This window comes from Nannospalax galili, unplaced genomic scaffold, assembly GCF_000622305.1.
Source record: "Nannospalax galili isolate Female #2095 unplaced genomic scaffold, S.galili_v1.0 scaffold136, whole genome shotgun sequence".
Classification (NCBI taxonomy): Eukaryota; Metazoa; Chordata; class Mammalia; order Rodentia; family Spalacidae; genus Nannospalax; species Nannospalax galili.
The window spans coordinates 4,919,716-4,944,141 of NW_008340872.1; the positions used below are offsets into that span (position 1 = coordinate 4,919,716).

Sequence of the window (24,426 nt, forward strand, 5' to 3'; positions counted from 1 at the left end):
AAATGCATTTACTCCAACTTTTAAAGTCCACACAGTACACTAGTCATGGTGGCACACACCTTTAATCCCAGCACTCAGGAGGCTGAGGCAGGTGGACCTTTGTAAGATGGAGGCCAGCCTGATGTACATAGTGAGTTCCCCACCAGCCAGGGTTACAGGGCTACATAGTGAGCCCTGGCTTTAAAAAAAAAAAAAAAAAAAAAAGTCATGGTTGGGTGTGGTGGCACATGCCTTTAATCTCAGTACTTTGAGACCCTGTCTCAAAGACAAATAAAAAGTCCCCATAGCCTTTAACAGTCTCAACACTTCAAAAATCCAGGCTCTCCTGGTATTCAAGAAAATCTGTTGTGGTAGGGTCTCCCTCTAGTCCCAGATGGCCTGGAACTCGCTAGGTAGACCAGGTTCGCCTCAAATTTAGAGATCTGCCTGCCTCTGCCTCCCAAGTGATGGGATTAAAGGCATGTGCCACCACACCCAGCTCAAGAAAATGTTTAACTATACACCCCCATAAATTCAAAAGACAAATTACATAGCTCTAACATACAATGGCACAGAGTACATTCTCATTCCAAAAGGAAGGAGAACAGGAGACATAGCGAGGAAATACTGGGCCAAAGCAAGGCTGAAAAGCAGCAGGGCAAACACTAAATCCTGTACCTCCGTGTCTGATGTCTGAATTTCTAAAGGATCTAGATGGCTCTGCTCCTCCAGCTTTCAGCTTGCAACATAGACAATGCATAATGATTAGATCAAGGCAAATGGGCCTTTAGCATTTCTTTCCATGGGGAATATGCTCAAAATCCTCTGTACTGGCTAATTTGAAATTTGCTACTAATTGTTGTTAACCAGTTATCCCACCGTGGTACTTTTAAATTCTTACCTCACTGGACTTGAACCTTCAGCAATGGACAGGTCTGATCAAGCTTCAGAACTTTTCTACCGTTTTACTCTCCACTTCTTGTTCTTAGAACACCTGTGCTCCTGGTCTACCCTATTTTAGCTGCCCCCATCAGCGTGCACGAGTAACTGCCAGCTCTCTACCTTCTCCTATCCATCTCTCTCAATTCCACGTGTTTACCCAACTGCATCCTGGACACCCTATCCAAGGGGCAACTCAAACGCCAGGAACTCCCAAAGGAAATTATTCAGCTGTGACTTGGTTATGTTAACTGACGCTTCACTCTCTCAACTATTAAAGTGAGAACATTACTGACAGGCACTGACAACAGAAGGCTGTCCTGGAAATTAAATAACAGAACTGCATATCTTGTGGCCCCTGGCACATGGAAGGTGATTATTCCCTTAAACCCATTCTTTTCCAGTCATAAACCCCACCACCCTTTCTCTAATTCTTTTAGCTCAGGATGCCATTTCAGGAAGTCTTCCTAAACTTCTAGTGAGATGTGTTGCGGCCTCATGCTTTTATAACCACGTGCTCATGTGCCTGCCCACTGCACTGCACTACAAAACTTTCACTTTCACACACCCAACCAACTAGGTCTCAGCGCAAGGCACAAAGAAAGTGAATCAGGGCAGCGCTTCCGCCGAAAAGGAAACAACCCGGGTTGGGGAAAGCAACGGCAGGGTTTCCGGCATCCGCTCCTCCAGGACCGCGTGGGTGTCCGCACCGGTGCTCCGGGTCGCACAGCTATACCCGGTGCGGTCAGGACGCTGTAAGCGCTCACCACGCGGGCCGAGGTTAAACCCCGCGTCCTTTGTTCGCGGCAGCCGTCCCATCAGGGCACAGGTCCCCGGGACACCACGGCGCACCATGCATCCGGGAGCCTGTGCTCTGCGGCGCTCGCCAAGTCGGAAGACCAGGATAAACGCGCCTGGCCTTAGCCAGCCGCTGGCGGGAAAGCGCCCAACGTCGTGTCGTCAGGCGCTGGCCGCCCAAAGTGGGCGGGGCGTGGGCGGGCCCTAGCGCGGGCGTGGGCGGGGCCGGGCCCAGGAAACGCTGGAGGCCCGAGCCGTCCCAGGGTTCCCCGCGCGGCGTGCACTCGGGCTGCTGCCGCCATCCTGCTGGCGAAAGAGAGGAGAGAGAGAGAGAGAGAGAGGCCCGCCCGTTCGCCGGCCGGGCCAGTGTGGGCCAGTGCGTGAGGGCGCGGGGGACCGTGTCAGCGCTACGCAGAGCGCAGCCGCCACCGCTAAACGGACATGTTGGAGCCCCGCGCTGCCGCCGCGTCCCTGACCTGCTCCAGCGAGCGGGACTGAGAAGGGCCCCGCCGCCTCTGCTCGCGCTCGGCCGCAGCCCCTTCCCGCCCGGCCTATCGGCCTGCGCCGCCCGTCGCCAGCCGTCCTCCCTCCCCCACGCCCCAGGCCTTGCCGGCTCCCGGCCCCGCTCTGTCGCGGCGTGAGGTCCGTGTGACCGGCGGGCCCGGAGCCGCCGCCGCCGCCGCCGCAGCGCGAACATGGACGCCGTCAACGCCTTCAACCAGGAGGTGAGGGGTGCTCTGGGCAGGGCTGCTGCGGGGGAGGTGGGCCTCGTCTCCCGCCGCCCGAGGGTTGCGCGGAGTCGAGGTGGGGACGCTTCCTGCTGCGGGCCTGCGGGGCGGGCGCCCAGCGGCCCGAGGCCGAGCACTGGCCGCGGCCACCCCGGGGGGCTGACCCCGCTCCCCTCCCCCACCGGCGACCCGGGACGCTCCTTTCGCCCCCTTCCGGCCCGCCGGTCCGCTCTTCGGCGCTCTCGGCTCGCAACCCCGTTATCGGCCCGGCATGGCCGGGATCAGTCAGGGGCCGAATCGCAGGGCGGGCGGGCTCGGGGGCGGGAGCTCCTTCGGGTCGTGGGGCCTCGGCTCTCCTGTTGCTTAGGCCGCGGCGCGTCGGCCGTTGGACTTTGATCCCGGCTCGCGGGGAGTTAGGGTGTCCACCCTCCATCCCCCGCCTGCTGGAATCACACACTTGCGAAAGGGAGGTGAACGGAGGCGCAGAGGGTTGGTTCCTTAGCGTTTCTAGGCCGGAACGTAACCCCCCCCCCTCCAGGCTGCGTTACCCCTACGTGACACCTAAAAGTTGAATGGGAGAGCTAACTTGATTGCCCCGCCCTAGTTCACTAGAAAGCCGGCGTGGGTCTCAGCTAGCCCCAGCCTCGGACCCTTCTCCCCAGACACTTGAATCCTTAGTACCCTTCTCCAGGAACAGTTCCATATGCAAACCTCCCCAAACCGGGAATACAGCTGCCTGCCGCCTTAAAGCTCTCTAGTTGTATCTCTGATCGTTCCAGGTGCTGCTTTTGGAGCATAAAGTCCATGCCACCTTATTTATCAGAATCGATTTGGGAGGAGGAGACGACCATTGATGCTTTAAAACGCAGTTACAGACTGGAAACTATTGTGGATTGAGTTGGATGATGTTTCCCTTTTCAAATACCAAAGATAACCAGCCTTGAAGAAATGAGATGCTTGGCATGTGTGGATATAGTGTCAGAACTTGCTGCATCTCACCAGGAGATTTTTTTTGTGGTTCGACTTGGAATAGAATTAGAGTGTTAATCCTTGAGAATTTTAGTGCCATATTAGGGAACCCTCCAGTTAGCCCTGCAGTTGAGATTATTTGTTGCTGTACAGGTTACCATAAAACCTACTTTTTGTCAACTGCTGAGTACATGTCTCCACAGACTGTAGTAATTGCAACTGGCATTGGACAGTGAAATGAAAAGTTCAGTAGTGATTTTCAAATCATATTTGAAATGCAAATGATATTTCCTCAATTTTAGTTGCCAGAAATTTTTAAATAATGCCTTAAATATTTCAGAGTTCAACTTTGTAGAATTCTGTGAGATATTTGCCTCCCAGAGGGCAGTTTTTTGCCCCTCCCACCCATCTCAGGTGCCTGGCAAGTAGTTCTTGAATGAATGAGGACCTGCACAGATGCACAATTGTTAAAAGATTTCAAGTGCATCTTCTCCCAAGATGAAAACTAACTTGGATGTTTTTAGTGAACACAAAGGAGGGTTTTTAGAATATTTTTAAAGGCCGCCGTATTTAATCCTGATGGCAGGTACTGTGGAAGTTGACATTAACCACGTTGCTCAAGTACTCAGTATTAACCCTACAGCTGCACTCAGTAGTTATTACTTTGAAATGCCAAAATTAGCGATGGTTTTTTGACTTCTTGAGAAGGGGGAACAGTTTAAAATACACAGGTGTCTTACAGCTCCTTTTCCTTTTAGCCCTAGTCTGTATGAACTTGAAGCTGTGTTTATTAGGTGTATTGCCATTGCCAGCTCGCTTCTGCCAGATTGCAAATTAAAGTTCATGTTCTTGTGCCTGCTTGATTTGTAGTGCTTATTATCAACTATTTCTCGAATTCATAAAACATTGCTACTAATAAGGTCTTTGTAACCTTAATCTCCCAGAGAGCCAGTCTTTTCACAACTCTGAATGTTTATTCAGTTTAACTCCTGAACACTGTAGAAAGGGTCTCTTTCACCTGGGAGTCTAACCTGATAAAACTTTAATCTATGAAGGGACAGTTTCCTTTGGGCTTTTTGTGTGTGCTGTGGGGTGACCATGGATTGTGGGTGAAAACTTGGACTGAGAAGGTGTCAGTTTTAGGATTTCAAAGAATGTAAGAGCAGTTTCAAAGGGCAGGAGGGCTGAAAACTTGAGTGGTAGTTTGATTCTGGGAGCTATTGGAAAGTGAGGTTTGGACAGAGACAAATTTCCTGTGTATCTAATGTATTTGAGTTTCATTCTTAGTCTATGGAATAAACATTGAAAGTTTTAAGTAGTGGGATAACAAGACTGCTGCTGCTTAGTTTGTAGTGGTGTGGTGTGGGAGACTTGGAACTGTTAGCAGGCTGGAGACTGAAGGAGGGAAGGTGAGTAAAGCCTGAACATGGAAGGCTAGTTCAGTTCAGGAGCAGCATGGGAGGATGTGGGCCAAAGGGATCCATGTACCTTTGTGCCTGATAGATTCATAGGCCCTTTTTGTCACTGCAGCATCTATGCTGAGGCAGTAATGATACCATTAACATGAGTCCATCAGCTAAAGTATGTTTAGTGGAGAAGAAAATGTGTTTGTTTTTTGGAACAGGTTAAGTTACAGTTATATGTGGAATAATCATGTGGATATTTTTGGCAAGCAGTTGGACATGTAGTATTCAGACTTGGAAGCAGCCAAGACATAGAGGTACTCCCAGGTGGGTCCTAGGGAAAATTCAGAGGGGGAGAAAAAGAATACTTAATAGAGTCTCTTTGCCCATGTTCAGTGCTTTATACATTCATGTCTAGTTTAACAGATAAGTCTTCCTACAGCCTTGCCCAAGCATCCAATTACGTATAGGTGGAGAGGCTGATTTTCAAAGAAGTTAAATAATAATTCACCCAAGGGCACATTACTAAGTAATGGCAGAGCAGGGAGTTGAATGCAGATCTCTCCAACTTAATTGCTGCCCAAATATAATTTTTGTATAATATTAAGGGAGTGGTCAACAGCTTAAAGAAAAGGCCACTGAAACAAGAGCAGTAGAATTTAAAGCTTAGGGTTGAATGGTGATAGAGGATAAGGAAATCAGAGGTCAAATAGTAGTCTTTGGTGGTTTGGTTTGAGTGAGGAAAAAGTTGTTTTATGGGTGAAGGGAAGGGACAGAAATTAACAAGTATACTAGTACAAAGGATAAGCAGTCATAAGTTTCTTCAGTAGACCCTGAAAGATTGCAGTTTTGAGTAGTGTTCAGTCTCTTATCTCTGCTAGGTGAAAATAGAGATGAGCATTTTCAGGCAAGAGAATATGGGGAAACAGTTTACAGCAGCATGTGACCGTTAACTCAGATGAAAATTGGAGCTAAAGGGGAAAGGACAGATTAGGAATAAATGTAAAAGAAGTCTGTCTCATACAGAAGGAAAAGAAGAAAAGTGAAGTCTTAAAGGCACTCATTAACTTGGTGTTTGTCAAAGGCACTGTGTAAAGTCTTGAGAAAGATGAGAACATGAGTGGGAAAAAGCAGGTCAGTTATGGCCAGAGCTGTGTTCCGCTCTGCGTGGAGACAGACCTTAATGTGAAACGGTTGGTGTTTTGGTAAAGTTGGTGGAAAGAATAAAAGTTAAAGATTTTTAAATCCATCCTGCTTGTAGCCTTTCACCAGTCTTTTAAAAAACAGCAAAGGATAATTGTTACTATTTTTTAGTGCTTAATTTAAAAAAAAAAATGGTTCCTTTTGCACTCATCTGCACTCTTCCAACAAAGGCAATCAAATGGTGAATTGCTGGTCATCTCTGAGCCCTGTAAAAATACAGTCTACGTTTAATGTACATAACTTGTTTCTTATACATATCCTAAATGTGCTTTTAAAAAATTCAAACATTAATACTGCAAAGATTTCATTCCTTTTTTGTTGATGAACTGCAATAAACTTTGTCAAACATGTTCTTGTATACATTCTGTCTGACAGCTGTTTCCAAACTCCCATTTTGACCCCTTTAGATTCATAAAAATTAAGGGCCTCAGAGAACTTTGTATCTGTGTATGTATTCAAAATTTAAACTAAAAATGTGTGAATTCATTATGAGAAACAGTACCCCCCCCCAGACGAAGAGCCTCTTTGTTTTAGAGTTTTTCAAATCTCCTTTGAGCTGTGATTGAATGAAACTTGAATCATGGTATCTGCTTTTTCCATTCAGTCTCTTGAGTAATGTATGTTAGCTTTCAGAAAGCAGTTGTGTGCTTTTGAGAAAATGAATGAAAGGAAAGGGAAGGAATCTCTTCAGGTATTAATGTGAACACAGTTTTGAACTCACAGACCACCACTTTCTGAGAATTGGGCACTGATCTATAGTGAGCATATAATGCTGCTTTGCAGTGAAGGAAGGAAATAAGTGTTTAGTACTCTAACTTTGTCTTTAAAATCAGACATAAATTAAGCTTAATGAATGCTTAATGTATAATTGATGTTGGTACTTTTGTTCAGCTCTGTCAGTCTTGCCTCCTCACTATGGTATCCTGAAAGGCGTCAAATTCTACTTACTAGTCGGGAGCTTATTATGCCCCTTCCTGTTTTCACTGTAAATTGTTTTATGTTCTACCTGTTGGTTGCTAGTCATGTTCCTAAAGTTTAGATCATCTGATGAGGATATTCATGTTTTTTAACCAGCATTATTAATCTTTTGTTTTTGACCAGTCTTTTTTGGGAGGTCTGTTTAAAAAATGAGAAAAAGAGTTCAAAATGTTCTTATTTTATGGAAGGGACACATACAACTTGAGCACTTGACCATGCAGGGCTGTTATCTCAGGAGTTCATACTGTGTTAGTTACACAGTTTTCTTTTGTTCTTAACTCTCAGGGAGTTCTTACCCTCTGACAACAGTTAAATCTGGCTTTATACTGAGTGAAGTAAGTCTGGCTCTTTAAAGCTTTTCTTAACAGCATTTATCCCTAATAGTCTTGGTAAACATATATACCTCTTTAATCTGTTGTTTTGTCTAGTATTTTGTTTCAGAAAAAGTTATCTATATAAATAGTAAATTGATTTAGAGGTCAATTTAAGAGTAATGGAAAAGTTTGGTTTACAAATACTGTAATGCAGAATTGAGAATAAACTAACTGTACCTGAATGATAGGAAATTGACAAAATGGTGGTTTAAAACCAGATACAAATTTGTTCTCTGCCATGTAGCATAAATACAATTTACTTAAGCATTTTAGGTTGCTTTTGTATGCACCCATTTAAACCTCATTTTAAATAAACCTTGCTGGCACAGTAGGAACTTTTTTTTTTTTTTTACAAAAGTGGGGCATGCTAGTATACAAGTTTAATGATAAGATTTTTTTTTATTATTTGTATTTTATGTGTATGAGTGTTTTGCCTGCATGTATGTAAGTGCATAGTTTCATGCAGTGCCCTGCAGAGGTCAGAAGAGTGTTGGATCCCCTGGAAGTGGAGTTACAGTTGTTAGCTGCCTAGTGGGTACTGGGAACCAAACCCAAGTCCTCTGGAAGAACAGCAGGTATCTTAACTGCTGAGCCATTTCTCCAGCTCCTAATAAATTTTTGAACTACATTCTGTTAGCAGGTATGGAGCAAGCAGCTTACATTTTAACTACTTCACCTTTTTGGTAATTGTAGGTGATTGATTTTTCTTGAACCATGGAAAAGGTAAGATGAGCAATAAATGTGCATTAGGATAGGCTGTCGCATGACCCATTGAGAGCTCAGACTAGGAGAGACATGGCTGCATTTCTGTGTTAAGATCAGTTGATACTGGACTGCTGGGTTTTTCTTTTGAGAACATGGGGCAATCTCACAAACTAGTTTGTTACACTCTGACCACTCTGTTTGATGTTTGTGAGGTTTACTGATTACATTTCATTGCCTTATAGTTCTCTTACTGTTCGTGTAGAGATAAATATATTGATATTTCAATGTGACACTGTATTAGATTCATCTAAAAGCCAACTAAGGGAAGCAAGTAGGAATTAGAAGCTAAGGTTTATGATGGGAGTGAGTGTGGACAGCAGGAATCTGTAAAAATGGACAGCCATCCAAATATCTCTTGAAAGTTGTAATTTGTGTTTGGGTAATAAGACAGTCTTAATGTGAATCCTCATGTGTCAATAATCTCAGAGCTGACCATAGAGCAGTGGCACAGCTATTTGATAACAGTACAGATGTTTTTTCAGTCATAACTCCTTTTAACAAAATCATTTTTAAAATCACTAATTGGGTAAAAATGACCAGAAAAGCACTGGACATGTGGTGCATGCCTTTGATCCTAGCATTCTAGAAGCAGAGACAGATGAATCTCTGTGAGTTCCTGGCCAGCCTGGTCTGCGCAGCGAGTTCTAGCCCCCCCCCCCGGGGGGGGTGCAGGAAAGAAATTATTTTGGGGGTCTTTTCTGAAACAGGGTCTTCCTGTAGCCCCAGCTGGCCTGGAACTCACTATGTAGACCAGGCTGGCTTTGAACTCAAGGAGGTCTGCCTGCCTCTGCCTCCTGAGTGCTGGGATTAAAGGTGTAAGCCACCACACCGAGCAGAAATTATAACTTGATACACATACATAGAACCACACCAATTACAAATTAGTATCACAGTGTGTGTATGTGGGGGTAGTTGGTAATTCTAAATAAGCTTTTTTAAAAATGCTGAAATTTACTGTGTTGGTAATAGTATTCCAGTTTCTTTTCAAGCTTTAAGCTTGATTAATCAATGATGACTAAACTTGATCTTCATATACTTGTGTTCAAGGACAGTTACTTTTTAAAAAAATTCAGTGACTAGTCATAATTCTGTAGCACTAATGATCAATGAAATTAAAAAGAAAGCCCACCTTTTCACAATCAGTTGCCTCAAAGATAGAACACATACTGGATTCTTACAGAACGCAAAAACAGTTCTTGCTACTTCAGTAATCAGAAAATTGAATTCACACAGCTATCGTGAAAACTGTGCTTTAAAAAAAACTTTCTTGTTTCTAAATATGACGTATACGTACACATGCGTTTGCATATATATGTGTATACATTATAGGCTAGGATCCACAAATGAGGAAAAACACTTTTTTTTTTTTTTTTTTTTACTTTCTGAGATGGTGGCTTCACCCAATACACTTTCTTGATCCATCCATTTTCCTGTGAATTTGGTGATTTCAGTTGCACTTACCAGTCTATACCCTTAATTTTAGTTACAAAGTTGTACATCCTGTAGCAGGTATACAAATAGGAAGTCCCTGGTTGTGTCTCGCAGGAATTTATGAAAAGCCTACTTCACAATAAATTAATACTGTCTGATTTTAGTGTCACTTACCATCTTGATCAGAAAGTTTCACTGTAAGGGCAGGTAAGATGGTTCAGTAGGTAATAACATTTGCTATACAAGCCTGAGTTCAATCTCTGGAACCCATGTGAAGGTGTAAGGAGAGAGCAGATTCTACAGAGTTGTCCTCTAACCTCCACGTGTATTATCATACACACAATTTTAATTCACTACTGTGGTTTTTACCTACAAAGCCAAAGTGTGTTTCTGTACTATATTTGTTAACCACTTTGATTCTATATAAGTTTCTGCTTCCTTAGTATTTGTCATATAGTAATGGTATTTTGCATAGCTGTGGTTCACAGGTCTTTGGTTTTAAAGTTTTATATTCTATACATTTGTTCAAAGCTGATTCTGGCCCTTTGTAAATATCAGTATTAGAAAAATAATCTCAAGGCGGGAAAAATGCATTGAACTGCTGTATTTTGAATATATTGTTCAACCACAGGAGTACAAGATGGGAGACAGAACCCAAGAACCCTCAGCTAGGCTGTAAGTTGCTTTGGATAGAAACACATGTAGGGACTCTACATGTGTTGTAACTGACCAACTTGGGGTGGGGAAGTATTTCCTGATGAACTTCTACTCAGTGGATTCATATGAAAGGCCATGTGCAGATTTAGCATTTAAATGTTGTTTAAACTCAGCAGTAACCACTGCAGTGTGGACTTAGCGATTTGGCTAACAAGATACTAGGGTGAGGGAAAATATTTAGTTCCTGATGTTCATCGAAGTGTTTAATAAGTAAAAACAAACTAAAAGTTTCATTGTATATAGACTTTTCAACCAGTTCATCCTCTTACTGCTCGCTCTGGGTGTCATGGCCCCAGTCTAAAGTATACCATTGTGTTGGTGCAGTAGCGGATCAACTGTAGTCTGTAATCTCCCCCTGCACGGTCTCCAGGATGTCTTCATGTACTTTATCATAAGGTTTCTACTTTGCTTTGTCCTTGTAACTTTCTCAGATCTAAGTTTTGGCTGAAGCAAAATGATAATACCTGTCTAAAGAAAAAACTTACATACAAATTTAGTGTAATGTGCCTTTTAACTCTTTAGAAAACAAAATAGTATTAAAATTAATGGCTGGGGCTGAGGAGATGGCTCAGTCAGTAAAGTGCTTGCTGCACAAGCATGAGCACCTGAATTCGGATCCCTAGCACTCACAGTAAAGGGTGGGCTTGACCACTGGGGAGGCAGAGACAGCAGGATCCTCAGAGCTTGCTGGCCAGCTAGTCTTGAAGGAGTGGGAGAGGCTTTTCTCGGAAAGTAAGGTGGAGAGCAATGGAGAAAGAAACCCAATGTCCTCTTCTAGCCTTTACATGCATGCACGTGAACGTGGCCAACACTTTTAAAGTGGATAGATACCACCTGATTCATTCTAGGAGCTGCCAAGAAATCCGCGATACCTAAGCTGTAGAAACATATTGCTATATCTTTTCTCTCTCCTTGGTTGGAGCGTCGTCTTTGTAGTTCTTGATGGCATGTAGCTCACTATGTTGCCCAAACCACTCTCAGACTTGGAGCAATATTCCTGCCTCTGCTTCTGAAGTGTTGAAATTCCAAGTATGCCCCACTATTTTGTAGTGGTGTCCAAATTTATATAAAGGCCCCTCACCGTTTACAACTTAACAAATACAAGGATAGATTTTATAGTTAATAAAACCTCAAAAAGTTAGTTTTTTAATAGTTCTAAATAGGCAGATCCAAAGAAACAAAAGTTAGTAGTTTGGGGGGTGGGGTTTGGGGAGTGTGGAAGTATTGCTAATAGGTCTAGAAATCTTTTTAGGGTGGTAAAAATATCTGAAAGTTAACAAGTATTGATATACAGCTTTAAATACTCTAAAACAGTGAATTGTACATTTTGAAAGGGTGAGTTTTGTGATATGAATACAAAAAATATTAGGTTGTAATACATCATTTTACTGTTTTGTGTTTTATCTACTTGTCAGGTTAAAAACAATATCCAGTCATAGCTGTGTGTGACTTTGTTGATTCTGAGTCAAAGGTTTATTCAGAAGATACCTTTTAATAAGGTATTTAAAGGAGTTAGTTATTCAGCAGAGACAGTTCACAGAAAAACAGGAAGATAATTTGCGATTGCTCATTAAATAACAGCCCAGATGCTGTAATTAATGAGTTAGGTGTTGTATATCTGTCTAAATGCTAAAAAAAAAAAAAAAAAAAAAAAAATTATTTTTCTCCCAGTAAAGTGACTTTTAACATCTGGAATCAAGTCTTTGTTTTGTTTTGTTTTGTTTTGTTTTTGTTTTTACTCCTCTACTGAAGTCTCAGAGGAAATATTTCACAAAACTGTTTCTTCATAGGAAATTCCAAGGAGACAAAGCTTATCAGTGAAGCATAATAATAAAACTGATCATGAAATCTGGCCCCTGCATTAGTCAAACTTAGAGCAATGGTGTGAATAAAACATTGACATTTCTCTTAAAAATAAATACTTATTATTTGTATATACTTAATTAATTGTGTGTGTGATGGGATGAGAGCATGTGCCACAGTGTTGTGTGGAGGTCAGAAGCCAACTTTTTGGAGTTGACTCTCCTCCTACCTTTTTTTGTGTGTCTGGGGATCTGCTCAGGTCACCAAACTTGGGGGACAAGTATCTTTACCCCCTGAACCATCCTGCCAACCCCAAGCATTGACATTTCTTAAAATCGCCTCCTGACATATTTCTTGAGCAAGTGAAAGGAGTTATGAATTGACTGCAGTTCAGTGACCCAAAATGGAGGTAAGGAATGGAAAAGGCGGGGGGGAGGGGCCCTGTGGCTGAACTGTGAGGGAAATGCTACTTGGTTCTCAAGTGAAAAAATTGAGTCCAGGGAAGATTCTCCAAAATGAAATACCAATTGGGGCCTCAATCATCAGAAATTATTTCTGTCAGCCTCAAATAGTAACAGGATTTGGGCTTGGTAATGAAATGGAACTAAAGCACAGAAATAATGCAGATTCATGTTGTCATGTTACTATACTGGGTTTGAGATGGGCTCTTACTACACAGCTCTGACTGGCCTGGAACTTGCAATATAGATCATGCTAGTCCCAGGCTAACAAAAATGCCTGCTTCTGTCTCCTAAGTACTAGGATTAAAGGGGTGTGACATCACACCTGGTCCGACTATACTGTGTTTTTAATGCATGTAGAAATATATGAGTAAACCAGGCTGGAGAGATGGCTCAGCCATTAGGAGCACTGGTTGCTCTGCAGAGCACCCAGATTTGATCCCCAGCACCCAAATGGTAGCCAACTACTTTCCGTAACTCCAGTTCCAGGGGATCTCTTCTGATGCCCTCTTCTGACCTTGCATTGCATAACACAGGTGCACTTACACTCATACATAAAATAAATATTTTTTAAAAGAAATATGAGTTAACCTAAAAATTATTTCATATTTAATAACTAATTTTCATGTTTGTTTATGTTCATTTTATAAAATGTTTCAGCTTTGGAATTAGAAAAGTTGGTGCGTTTATGGAAAAATGAGGTAGTGGAAGGAAATTTAGGAAGAAAATGGAAGGGTTTTCTGACCCTTGAATTTATATGTAGCTGTGTTGCTTGTAAAAGTATCTGCTTTGAAACTTGTAAAAATTTGAAGCATGGGTTTTTGTAAAGAAATAAGATGGAAAATTTTTGTAGTATTTGAAAACCTCAGGCTGGCATAGCTCAGTGATATAGAGTACTTGCCTAATATGGAGACACTAGAGTTGACCTCCAGTATCTAGAAGAGAGGAGGTGGTGAAGAAAGGGAAATGAGGGGAAGAATTAAAGGTATTGCTCAGTAGTAACAGGGAAATGACACAGTATCTTTTCCCTGACTTGTTTTAAAAACCTGGAAATTTATTTTACTTTAAAAATAGAACTATGGTGGCCCATGCCTTTAATCCCAGTACTAGGAAGGCAGAGACAGGTGACTCTGAGCTTGGGGCCAGCCTGGTCTACATATTAAGACCCTGTCTCAAAAAAAAAAAAATTTCATGTTGATGCTAGACCTTTATCTAAGCAAAGAATTGACTCCAAAAAATAAATAGCAATTACATTGGAATAAACTATCAGTAATTTCCTATATTGGGATTTTATATCCACAAGGACCTTTGTAAGGATTCTAAGAGGGAATTTAAAAATACTATTTAAAATTTTGTTTGTAATTTTTAAAAGTTTAAAAGATTTGCTAGAAGAGCTGGGAATATATATATAGCTCAGTGTAAGACATGTGCCTAGCTTGTATAAGGTTCTAGGTTCATTTCCCAGCAGCACCCACAAAACTAGACTATTAAACAGGGCTTAACTATAGGCAAGTCATACCAGTTACTGATGAGTCTATGTAGCCGTGTTCTTTTTTTTTTTTTTAAACCATTACATTTATCAGAAGCTGGAAGGCAGGCATGCTAGCACACACCTGTACCCTAGCACTCAGGCTGAGGCAGGAAGAACTTTAGTTTGAGGCCAACCTCAAGGCTAGACCTTGTCTCAAAGAAAAAGAAAGTAAGTTAGAGAAGATGTATTTTTGTATCTTAGACCCAAATTAAAGTTTGTTTTTAAGTCCATGAGTTTTAACTCTTTATAAGCTAGATACAAGTTAGGTAAATTTAAATTAGAAAATGAAAGGGAAATAAAACAATCCCAGCAAATAATATACATTTGGAGTATTTTAGTATTTTCCCTCTCCTGCTTGTTTTTTTTTGGGGGGGGGGGGCTTTTTGAGACAGGGTCTCCCTGTAGCCCCTGCTGTCCTGGAACTCACTATGTAGACCAGGCTGGCCTTCAACTCACAGAGATCCGCCTGCGTCTGCCTCCTGAGTGCTGGAATTAAAGGTGTGCGCCACCACGCCTGGCCTGTTTAGAATTTAAAAAAAAAAAAAGTCTCACTGTGTTACCCAGGTGTAATATGAAATTAATTCTGTTTACTTTGTGAATAGAAATTGTGAAAAATTTGAGAGCATCAGATTTGCCTTAAGTATATTTCTAGTAGAATTAGTTGGAAGTTAGGGACCTCTTTTAGTCATGTTACTATAACTTCAAATTTCTCTGAGGAATTAAAACTTGTCAGCTAGGTCTCATCAGCAGAGTAGTTTTGCTTATGCTGATCCCCATTCATACCAGCTAGGTGAATGAATTGTGTCCCGTTAATTTATGCTTTTTTGGCAAGGTTGCGCTTTGATTTAATGTTTATTAGTATTTCCTTTGTTAATTGAGCTCTCTGTGCTTTTTTTGCTTTTACTGTCTCTTCCTGTCTCTTAAAATTATGTTTAGGGGAAAAGTATGTCATGGCACACGTGTGGAGGATCAAATTCAGCCTTCAGACTTGCAGCAAGCGCTTTTACCCACTGAGCCATCTCGAAGGCCCTCACTTGGCTGTCTTTACGTGATTAACTCTGAAGCAGTATTCTGCTTTAGGAGAATACTAAAGAGAGTGACATAGGAGTGCTTGTTTGATGTTCACATTGCAGTGGAATATAAGGAAAAGTATTTACCTGAAACACTCCTTAAATCACACATTAAAGGCATAAGATGAAGTGCTAGGTAAGAAGGCACCTAAGTACCCTTCTAATAGTTCTAGAAGTGAGTGCTTCATTATGAAGTTGTCTTCAGGCCATAATTACATAAATAAGAATTTAAGAAAACAGTTTTGTTGTTACTAATAAACATTACAGTTGTGTTAGCTTTAACTTTTGATCTAGTTTAAGCCAGCACTATCTGATATGAGTCAGATGTACAAAAGAGGAGGAAGACTGTAGAATTAAATGCTTTTTGATATCTGCATCTAACCCAAAGATTTGAGTGCCTGCCTGTCACTGAATATATGTATTGCCTTTTTAAACATTCGTTTTTGTGTATATGCGTGCCTGGGTACAGGTGGAGGTCAGAGAACAACTTGCCAGAGTCAGGTCTCTCCACATGTGGGTCTCAGGGATCAAGCTCAGGTCTTCAGGTTTGGCTCCTCAGGTGCCATTACCTCTTGAGCTATCTCACTGGCCCTCCTTTTCCTTTCCCTCCCCTCCCCTTCTTTTTAGACTGAGTCTTGCTATGTAGACCAGGTAGGCCTCGAGCTCCCAGAGATCCTCTGATCGTGCCTCTGCCTCCTAAGTCCTGTTTTTTCTTTAAATTAAGCCTTGCAGTTAAATAGTAACAGTATTTCAAGAAAAGTTGCTTTGCAATCTTGGAGATTGTGTGATGAATACTAGATATAATTGCAATCCATTGTGAAGTAAATTTGAAGAAAGCAAAATTTTAAAGTTTAAGAAAAATGAAGATAGGGCTCAGTATCTTGAGAAATTCAAAAAGGAAGTAGTACTTAGTGAATTAAGATTTAAAAGTTGGGGCTGGAGAGATGGCTCAGCAGTTAAGAATACAGACTCTTGTAGAAGACCCAGGTTCGAATCCCAGCACCCACATGGCAGCTAACAACTGTCCATAACTCCAGTTCCAGGGGATCTGACAGCCTCTTCTGTCCTCCGTGGGCATTGTACGACACAGGTGCAATTATCTACATGCAGGCAATACATGCATACACATAAAAATAATAAATACAATATTTTTTTTTAAATAAAAGATTAAAAAGTTATTTAAGGAGCCGAGGAGATGGCTCTGCAGGTAAAGTGCATGCTGTACCCCAGGAGGGCAGAAACAGTATGATCCCTAGAGCTCTCTGGTCAGCCAGTTTAGCTCTGGTGAGCTCCAGACTCAGAGACCTTGTGTCCCACAATGTGGAGAACAGTAAAGGACGCCTAGCCCCCATGGCATGAACACCTTTTAAAAGTGAAGACTGCTATTTAAATTTCTAACTTTGTTGCTTTGATAGCTTAATTTCAAAGGTAGAATAAGGAATATTCTTGAAATTGTAGACTGCCAATTCACTTTACCTCGGCCAATTCTATTTCTCTTATGAATGTCTAGTTATTCTAGTTACCTATAGAACATGTTCACTAACAATTTATAACACACAAAACTGTTTTGTCAAGCATATTGTGTCTAGTAAAGACTATGAAATGTTTCCGAAAAATATTGACTGTGACCTCATCAGAAGTCAATTAGAAAAATAGAGGAGGGCGAGATTTGAGGAAATTAAGTCCTACATTATTATTTTCAGAATCACTGATTGATTCAGACTACAGCATACAAAATGAGTTTATGAAGTGAGATGAAAGCTATTCAAGTAAGTGTTTTCCACACTAACCAAATCAATTAGAAAGACTACAAAAAAACCAACAGTCAGCATGAAGATACTACATCTTCATGCTTTGTTAGAGATCATGATGAAGAGCAGTCTGGGGTTTGATTTGATGAAAATGTTGACAAAATGAATGAGCACTGTGTCATTTAAAGCAATGCACGCACCCCTGTCCTGGAAACTGTTAACCTCACATGGCAAAAGAAATTTGGGGTGTGGGACTAAGGGTCTCTATGGATTGATTATCCTGGCTTATCTTCGAGGGCCCAGTAGAATCACAGGAACCTTTCTCCAAGAAAGGAGGCAGGCCAGAGAGGGAAGAAAATGTATAGTGCCACCTTTGAAGGCATAGTAATAAGCCATAACACAAAAGAATGTAGGCACTCCATTGAAGCTGAAAAGGCAAGACATAGATTCTTCCCTGGAGCCCCCAGGAGTACAGCCCAGCTGCCATGTTGATTTTCAGCTAATGAAGGTCTGTCCTCCAAAGTGTAAAATAATGTGTTGTTTGAAGCCTCTTTGGGTGTCTGGTAAATTTTTATTGTACCAGTAGAAAATGAATACACGAGCTATTTCACTCTTGGATTCCATTAATTCAGTAATATGTAATATTAGGACTTCTCAGTTAAAAAGAATAAGGCATTAGTTAGATCTAGAAATCCTATCATTTGGCATTACAGTAGTTAAAGAAGTAAGGAGAGGCACAGTAGTCATCTCTCAGTGTTTTATCATGTGGAAGGGATCCCTGCCCTGTGCCTCAGGTACTGAAGTGGAAAGGGAAAAAGTCACCAGGGAGACTTAGTACCAAGAATGCTGCTGTAACCACTGGAGCTGGTTAATTGGGAGCTATTAAAGTCTTTTGATATGAGGCTGGAGAGAGAGCTCAGCCAAAAACCTGGGTTCAGTTCTCAGCACCTACACGGCCCTTTGTGGGCATCAGGCACACATGTGGTATACATATATTTAAAAAGTCTTGATACTACTGTGTTTTCACTAGTGAGATTTCCTTGGGTGCAGTATTTGAATAGAATCGCATCAGTACCAAAAAAGATACTGTTAAGCCATAGCAAAAAATTGAACTCATCGGGGGGTTGGGGGTGTGTGTGTGTAAATATTTCCTGGGACAGGACCTGGAGTGATGGCTCAGTGGGTAAGAATGTTTGCTTTCCAAACACGAGGATCTGAGTTCAAATCCCAGCACCCAGGTAAAAAGCTGAGTGTGATTATATGCACGTTTGTACCCCATTGCTGTGGGGGTACAGACCCAAGGATCATTGGAGCTTTCTGGCCACAAACCTAGCCAGATTCAGTTAGAGGCCTTTTTTTTTTTTTTTTTTCTTTTGGTCTTTTTGAGACACGGTCTCCCTGTAGACCCAGCTGTCCTGGAACTTACTATGTAGACCAGGCTCGCCTCGAACTCAAAAAGATCCACCTGCCTCTGCCTCTGCCTCTGCCTCCCAAGTGCTGGGATTAAAGGCATGTGCCACCACGCCCAGCTAGAGACCTTGTTTTAAGGGAATAAGTTAGAAAGTGATAGAGCACTCTGACCTCCACATCCCCGCCCCCCAACGCTCACATTGCATACACAAAGTCCTAGGGCATTATACTACCCAATCATTTACTAAGCACTTAAGTGCCAGGTGGTGAGCTGAGATTTATGTACATGCTCAACAACTTCATGAGGTGAGGTAAGAACTATTAATCTGATTTTCAGTTTATAAAAATTCTTGAGGGTTGGAAAAGTTGAAGTAACTGACAGGTAGGAATGATTTAACTTCATGTATGGAACTGTGTTTATGTTCCTGCAGGTTTGTTGAGAGGTGAGACTTGGGAGATTGGGCAGTCAGGGAACTTATGCCATTGTTGTGAAAGCAGACTGTTAAAGAGCGAGTTTGGCCCCTTCTAGCTCTCTTGTTCTTGTGTTCTCTTGCCCTCTGTCATTTGCCATGCCATGAATGACATGGGAAAAAGGCCTTCACCAGGTGGGGGCACCTGGACTGTGGACTTTCCAGCCTCTAAAACTAAGAAAATTCCTTCTAGTCCTTGGAAGGCTAAGGCGAAAGAATTGCCTTCAGTTTGAAAGAGACCCTGACTAAAAAATACAGAAGTTCAAAGTTCCTTAAAAATTGCACAGTATGGATTAAGAGTGTAGCTGCCCTCTTCCCACCCCCACCCCCGAAAAAAAAACGAAAGAAAAATTTGTTTTTGTTTTTTGAGACAGGGTCTCCCTATAGCCCTGACTGGCCTGGATCACTCAGCCTTCTGAGTGCTGGGATTAAAGGCTTGTGTCACCATAGTGGCTTGCTTAGTGTGTGGTGTTCTATACAGCAACACAAAACAAAGACATTTGTCAAGATTTTTGCAATTAGTAGTAGAGTGTTGTGTTGCTTTGATCCAGGAACACTGAATTCCAAAGGTATCACAATCCAGATACCTTTATTCCTTAACTTCTAAGACTGTTGGAATAGGGAATGAGGGAGAATGGTTCTTCTATTTAGAGTACTTTGTATCTCAAGCTGTCATGAAATGGGACAGTGGTCATTGTTAGGCTTTCTTAAAGTTGTTCCATTCATAAAACAAAGAGGCAGACTCAGGCTGGTTGCTGCAAATACGCTTTTCCTAGCACACTTAATGCTTGATAAGGAGTCCTGTGCTTTTGAGCGAGGCTGCTGCTGCTACTCTGCATAACAGGACTCATGGTTTCCTCAGGCTGCTTTGAGATATTTGCCCATTGACAACTGAATGCAGATCAGGCTGTAGTGAGGGTAGTATGCAGCAAATGGTGCTTATGAACACTTGATACCTGTCAAGTAGATAGTATGTCTTTTATACAAGCGAAGATGCTATGACTTAGGAAAAACTTGTTTGCCCAGAATTATCTAAGTGGCTGGATCCAGATTAGAATCTTCTGAGTCTGTACCACAATGTCTGGTGTTTTTTCTGTGTTAGTGTTGGAATTTGTTTTGTGATTTTCATGTCATGTTTAAAGTGATAGGTGTTCCCCCTCCCCCCACCTCCCTGAGGCTTGTTGGCTGATCTGGATGTTGGTTAGAAATTAAAAGACTGAGTTACCTTTTTTTTGTTTCTCCCCTCCCTCTCCCTCTCCTTGTTAGCAGTCAGGACCTTTTCTCATTTTTAAAACACCATTTTTCTCTGAGTCATTGGCATTCATATTTTTTAACCATAATCCAAAGAAGAATTACATCTTAGGTTTAGACTCGGGTGCTTTTGTGTTACCTACCCACATACACAACTACAAAGTTTCGTCAAACAGTATGATTCAGCTAATCTTGGGTCAAAAATATTGGGGGTGGGGGTACTGGAAAGATGGCACAGCGGTTAAGAACACTGGCTCTTCTTGCAGAAAACCCAGGTTCGAATCCCAGCACCCACATGGCAGCTAACAACTGTCCATAATTCCAGTTCCAGGGGATCCAACAGCCTCTTCTGGCCTCCGCAGGCATTGCACAACACAGGTGCACTTACCTACACGCAGGCAATACATACATATACATAAAATAAAAACAATAAATAAAATTTTAAAAACGATTACAAATTTAGGAAAAAAATATACTGGAGTGGGAGGTGGACTGTAGAAAGTTCTAAAGGGCAAGACATATTTTCCCATACATGATTTTCCATACACCAGGAGTATGTTGACTCCTGAGTGAAGCAATGTATAGTATAGACAGACCCTGAACAGACCTCTCATCATTTAAGAATCTCGTTCCCAGTGGTACTGCTTTTACCTTGTATCTCATTTGAGTTCTATGTAATCTTATGCCTATGTGCAGACTTCTTTTTTCATTATAAGCCATAACATCTATTTTTACATAGTACTTACATTGTAGTAGATATTATAGGTAGTCTCAAGATGGATGACAGAATACCAGAGAATGTGCAGAGGTAATAGGCAAAGTCTATGCCATTGAGTATCCAGTGGGTGTGTGTGTACGAGGTGTGTGTGTGTGCACGCTTGAATGTCAGTCCCACAAAAGGACAAGTGTACGTGCCCTTATGTATAGTACTATTCTATTTTTCACTTTATTGCTTGGTAATAATAGCATCTCCTGGGCGCTTACTCTGTGCCAGGTGCTACATTAAGTTCTTTTTGTCTTTTTAAGACAGGGTCTCCCTATAGCCCCAGCTGTCCTGGAACTATGTAGACCAGGCTGGCCTTGAACTCACAGAGATCCGCCTGCCTCTGCCTCCCAGGTGCTGGGATTAAAGGTGTGTTGTTTTAAATAAACAGAGGCTGTTATTATTTACATTGTACAGATGAAGACACATTCTCATACTTGGACAGTTGGCTATTGGGCCTGCTGTTCTCACCATGATGAACAAATTATGAAAATTCAGTAACTACAATTAAAATTGTAGATTGCCACAAAACTGAATTTTACACGTCTCAGAGATTCTTCAGTCAATATTGATGACCTTGACATTTTTTATTTTTTATTTCTTTAAATTTTTTTTTAAATGTGTATGTATGTATTGCCTATATGTAGATAAGTGCACCCGTGTCGTGCAGTGCCCGCAGAGGTCAGAAGAGGCTGTCGGAGCCCCTGGGACTGGAGTTACGGACAGTTGTTAGCTGCCATGTGGGTGCTGGGATTTGAACCCAGGTCTTCTGCAAGAACAACCAGTGTTCTGCCATCTCTCCAGCCCCAACATTTTTTAAGATTATCTAATTGTAACTTGACTCTAGATGAGGAAAGGAGGAGACTATGTAGTAAATCATTTACTTTCAAATGAGAGAAATTACACATAAGAAGAAACAAAGGAACATTCTATGTATTCTTAAATTTTTATTTACATTCTGTCTTAAGACAAGGTCTCACTGAGTTCCCACGCTGGCCTTTAATTTGCAACCTTTGCCTTAGCTTCCCAAGTAACTGGTGTCACAGGCCTGTGCTACCTTGTAGTGTAATTGGTTTGTTTTGTTTTTGTTTTTGTTCTTTTGACAAGGTCTCGCTGTAGCCCCAGCGGACCTGGAACTTGCTTTGTAGATCAGGCTGGCCTCAATCTCAGGGATTCACCTGCCTCTTCCTCCTAATTACTGGGATTAAACGTGTGCATCACCACACCCGGCTAGCTCTTTTTTTTTTTTTTTTTTTAAATAATGTGGAGCAGTGAGTTTATTGCCTGCCTATATGTGAGTGCACACATGTTGTGCAGTGGCCGCGGAGGTCAGAAGAGGGCTTCGGATTCCCCTGGAACTGGAGTTAAGGATGGTTTGTAGCCGCCATGTGGGTGCTGGGAATCGAACCACGGTCCTCTGTAAGAGCAGTCAGTGCTCTTAACTGCTGAGTCATCTCTCCAGCCCCTGTTTATTTTTTAATTATGTGGGGGGAGGGGGGGCTTGCTCTGTGCATGTGAATATGTGAATGCAGGTGCCTGCAGAGACCAGAAAAGAGAGTCAGATCCCCTCGACCTGAAGTTATGGCCTAGTGTGAGTGCTGGGAACCAAATGTGGATCCTCTACAAGAACAATACCTGCTCTTGACTGCTGAGCCATCTTTCCAGCCCCACATAATTGTTTTTTTTAATTAAGGAAAACAAAAGTCAAGGGTTAGTACATATGTGGAAGGTGAACAGAGATCAGGAAAAGAGAAAAGTACACATCATTTTGGATACTGTCATTTGGGGGCTTACTACTTCATTAAAGACAGTAATACAGTGTTTTTAATGACCTGAGAATCAAATTCAGAAGTAATTGCAGTAGAGGGCCCTCCCTGTCTTGCTTAGACATAGTTGGATGAGTCAGTATTTAGAAAGTAGAATTTCCCAGTACAGAATGCTGGCTATTTAAAGCTCTCCCTCGTGCTCTTAAGATAAACTTGAGATCTAAGACCCAGTATACTGGTTATAAGGCTTGTGAAATTTAAATGTGACTGCGTTTGAGCAGACATTCTGATCATCTAAACAGGTTTCTGTTTCTTTTCTTTTTCAGTGCTAGGAATTGACTACGGCAAGTGCTCTGCCTCTGAACGACATACCCTTCTCTATTAGTTGGCTTTCCTTATCACTTTCCCAGAGTACTTGACAATTTAAAGAAGGAAAGATATTTATTTTGGCTCAGTTTTCAGAGGGTTTCAATCCATTACACTGGGAAAAGCATGTTGGAGCAGCTTGGTTCGTGGCAGTGGGAACATGGAGGGGAGGCTATCCACATCACATCAAACCAGGAAGCAGAGCAAGGCCTGTCCTCAGCAAGGGCCCACTTCCACCAGCCTTAGCCTCCCCCGTCAGCTAAGAAATAACCATTCGAAACTCTGGGGAGAGAAGTAATGCCCCCTGCTATGTTAGCACAGTCATTATTGTAGAACCAATGATGCATTAAAAAATTAGCAGTAAGGGCTCAGTCAGTAAAGTGTTTGCAAGGACCTGTGTTCAACCCCAAGGATGCACATAAAAAGCAGCACCCAATGTGGCAACTAACTCCAGTTCCAGGGGACTCTGTCTTCTGGCCTCCACTTGCACATGTAACATACATACAGCCAAAACATACATACACATAAAATAAACTGATTCCAGCCTAGCTTAGTCAGTGAGAGTCAGGCCAATGAGAGACAGTCTTTTTTAAAAAGGAGGACAGCTGCTACAGAAGGCATCCCACAAGCGTGTGCACTCATACAAATTGGCATTAAGTATTGTGATGACTTACGGTTGGGATGTAGCCTAGCAACTTTGGACACATTCTTGAATATTACTACACTCTTCTGTAATGGAATTATAATGCCTACCTGACCAAAGGCTTTCGTGTTTCTGTTCAATCAATGTCATTATACACGGTTACCAGGAAAGCATTTATATTGAGGCAAATGGGTATAGTATCTGATATGTCTATGTCCATGAAGGCAGTGGTCTAGATATCAGAACCTTTTTACCTGCAAAAAAGACCTGAATTTATGCTTTGAAGGAATCAGTAAAATTTTGGTAACAGCTTTTAGAAAGTAATTTGTTAAGCCTCCAATTTTGGAAGCTTGCTTGAAGTATTTGTCTTCATCAATTAACCATCAAATACAAATTCACAGCCTTAAGATTTAAGAAAAGTATTAGTAAAGGACAATATGGGTCATCTAAAAAGAAACGTAGTGCAAGGGGAACCTCACAGTGTTTACTAGGTAGTCACTTTTAAAGCTTTGAAACATTGTCCTGCCACCCCAGTGTATGCTGAGCAGGCCATTTACTAAGCTTTGAAGAATTTGTTCATTGAGTGAAGAATTGCCCTGTCTGTCCCATCCCCTCCTTGTTGCCCCCCTCCCCCCATGCATTTCTGCTTTCTTACCATGTAGTCCTAACCAATTAGAATTTAGAGTCACTTTAAGAAACACATGTCTGACCGGGCGTGGTGGCGCATGCCTTTAATCCCAGCACTTGTGAGGCAGAGGCAGGTGTATCTTTGTAAGTTCGAGGCGGAGGCCAGCCTGGTCTACACAGTGAGTTCCAGGACAGCTGGGGCTACAGGGAGACCCTGTCTCAAAAAGACA

At 41.9% G+C, this 24,426-nt stretch overlaps 1 protein-coding gene across 4 annotated transcripts in view; it reads left to right on the forward strand.

The window, feature by feature from the left end:
* Window positions 1-2,149: 2,149 nt before the first annotated feature.
* Scaf4 (SR-related CTD associated factor 4) overlaps window positions 2,150-24,426 on the forward strand; it is a 65,492-nt gene continuing 43,215 nt past the window's right edge. For all 4 annotated transcript variants that reach the window (XM_008835984.3, XM_008835985.3, XM_008835986.3 and 1 more), the window contains exon 1: window positions 2,150-2,441. In XM_008835984.3, coding sequence (XP_008834206.1) covers window positions 2,412-2,441 — 30 coding nt within the window. In that variant the 5' untranslated portion in view covers window positions 2,150-2,411. The remainder of the gene's footprint in view (window positions 2,442-24,426) is intronic.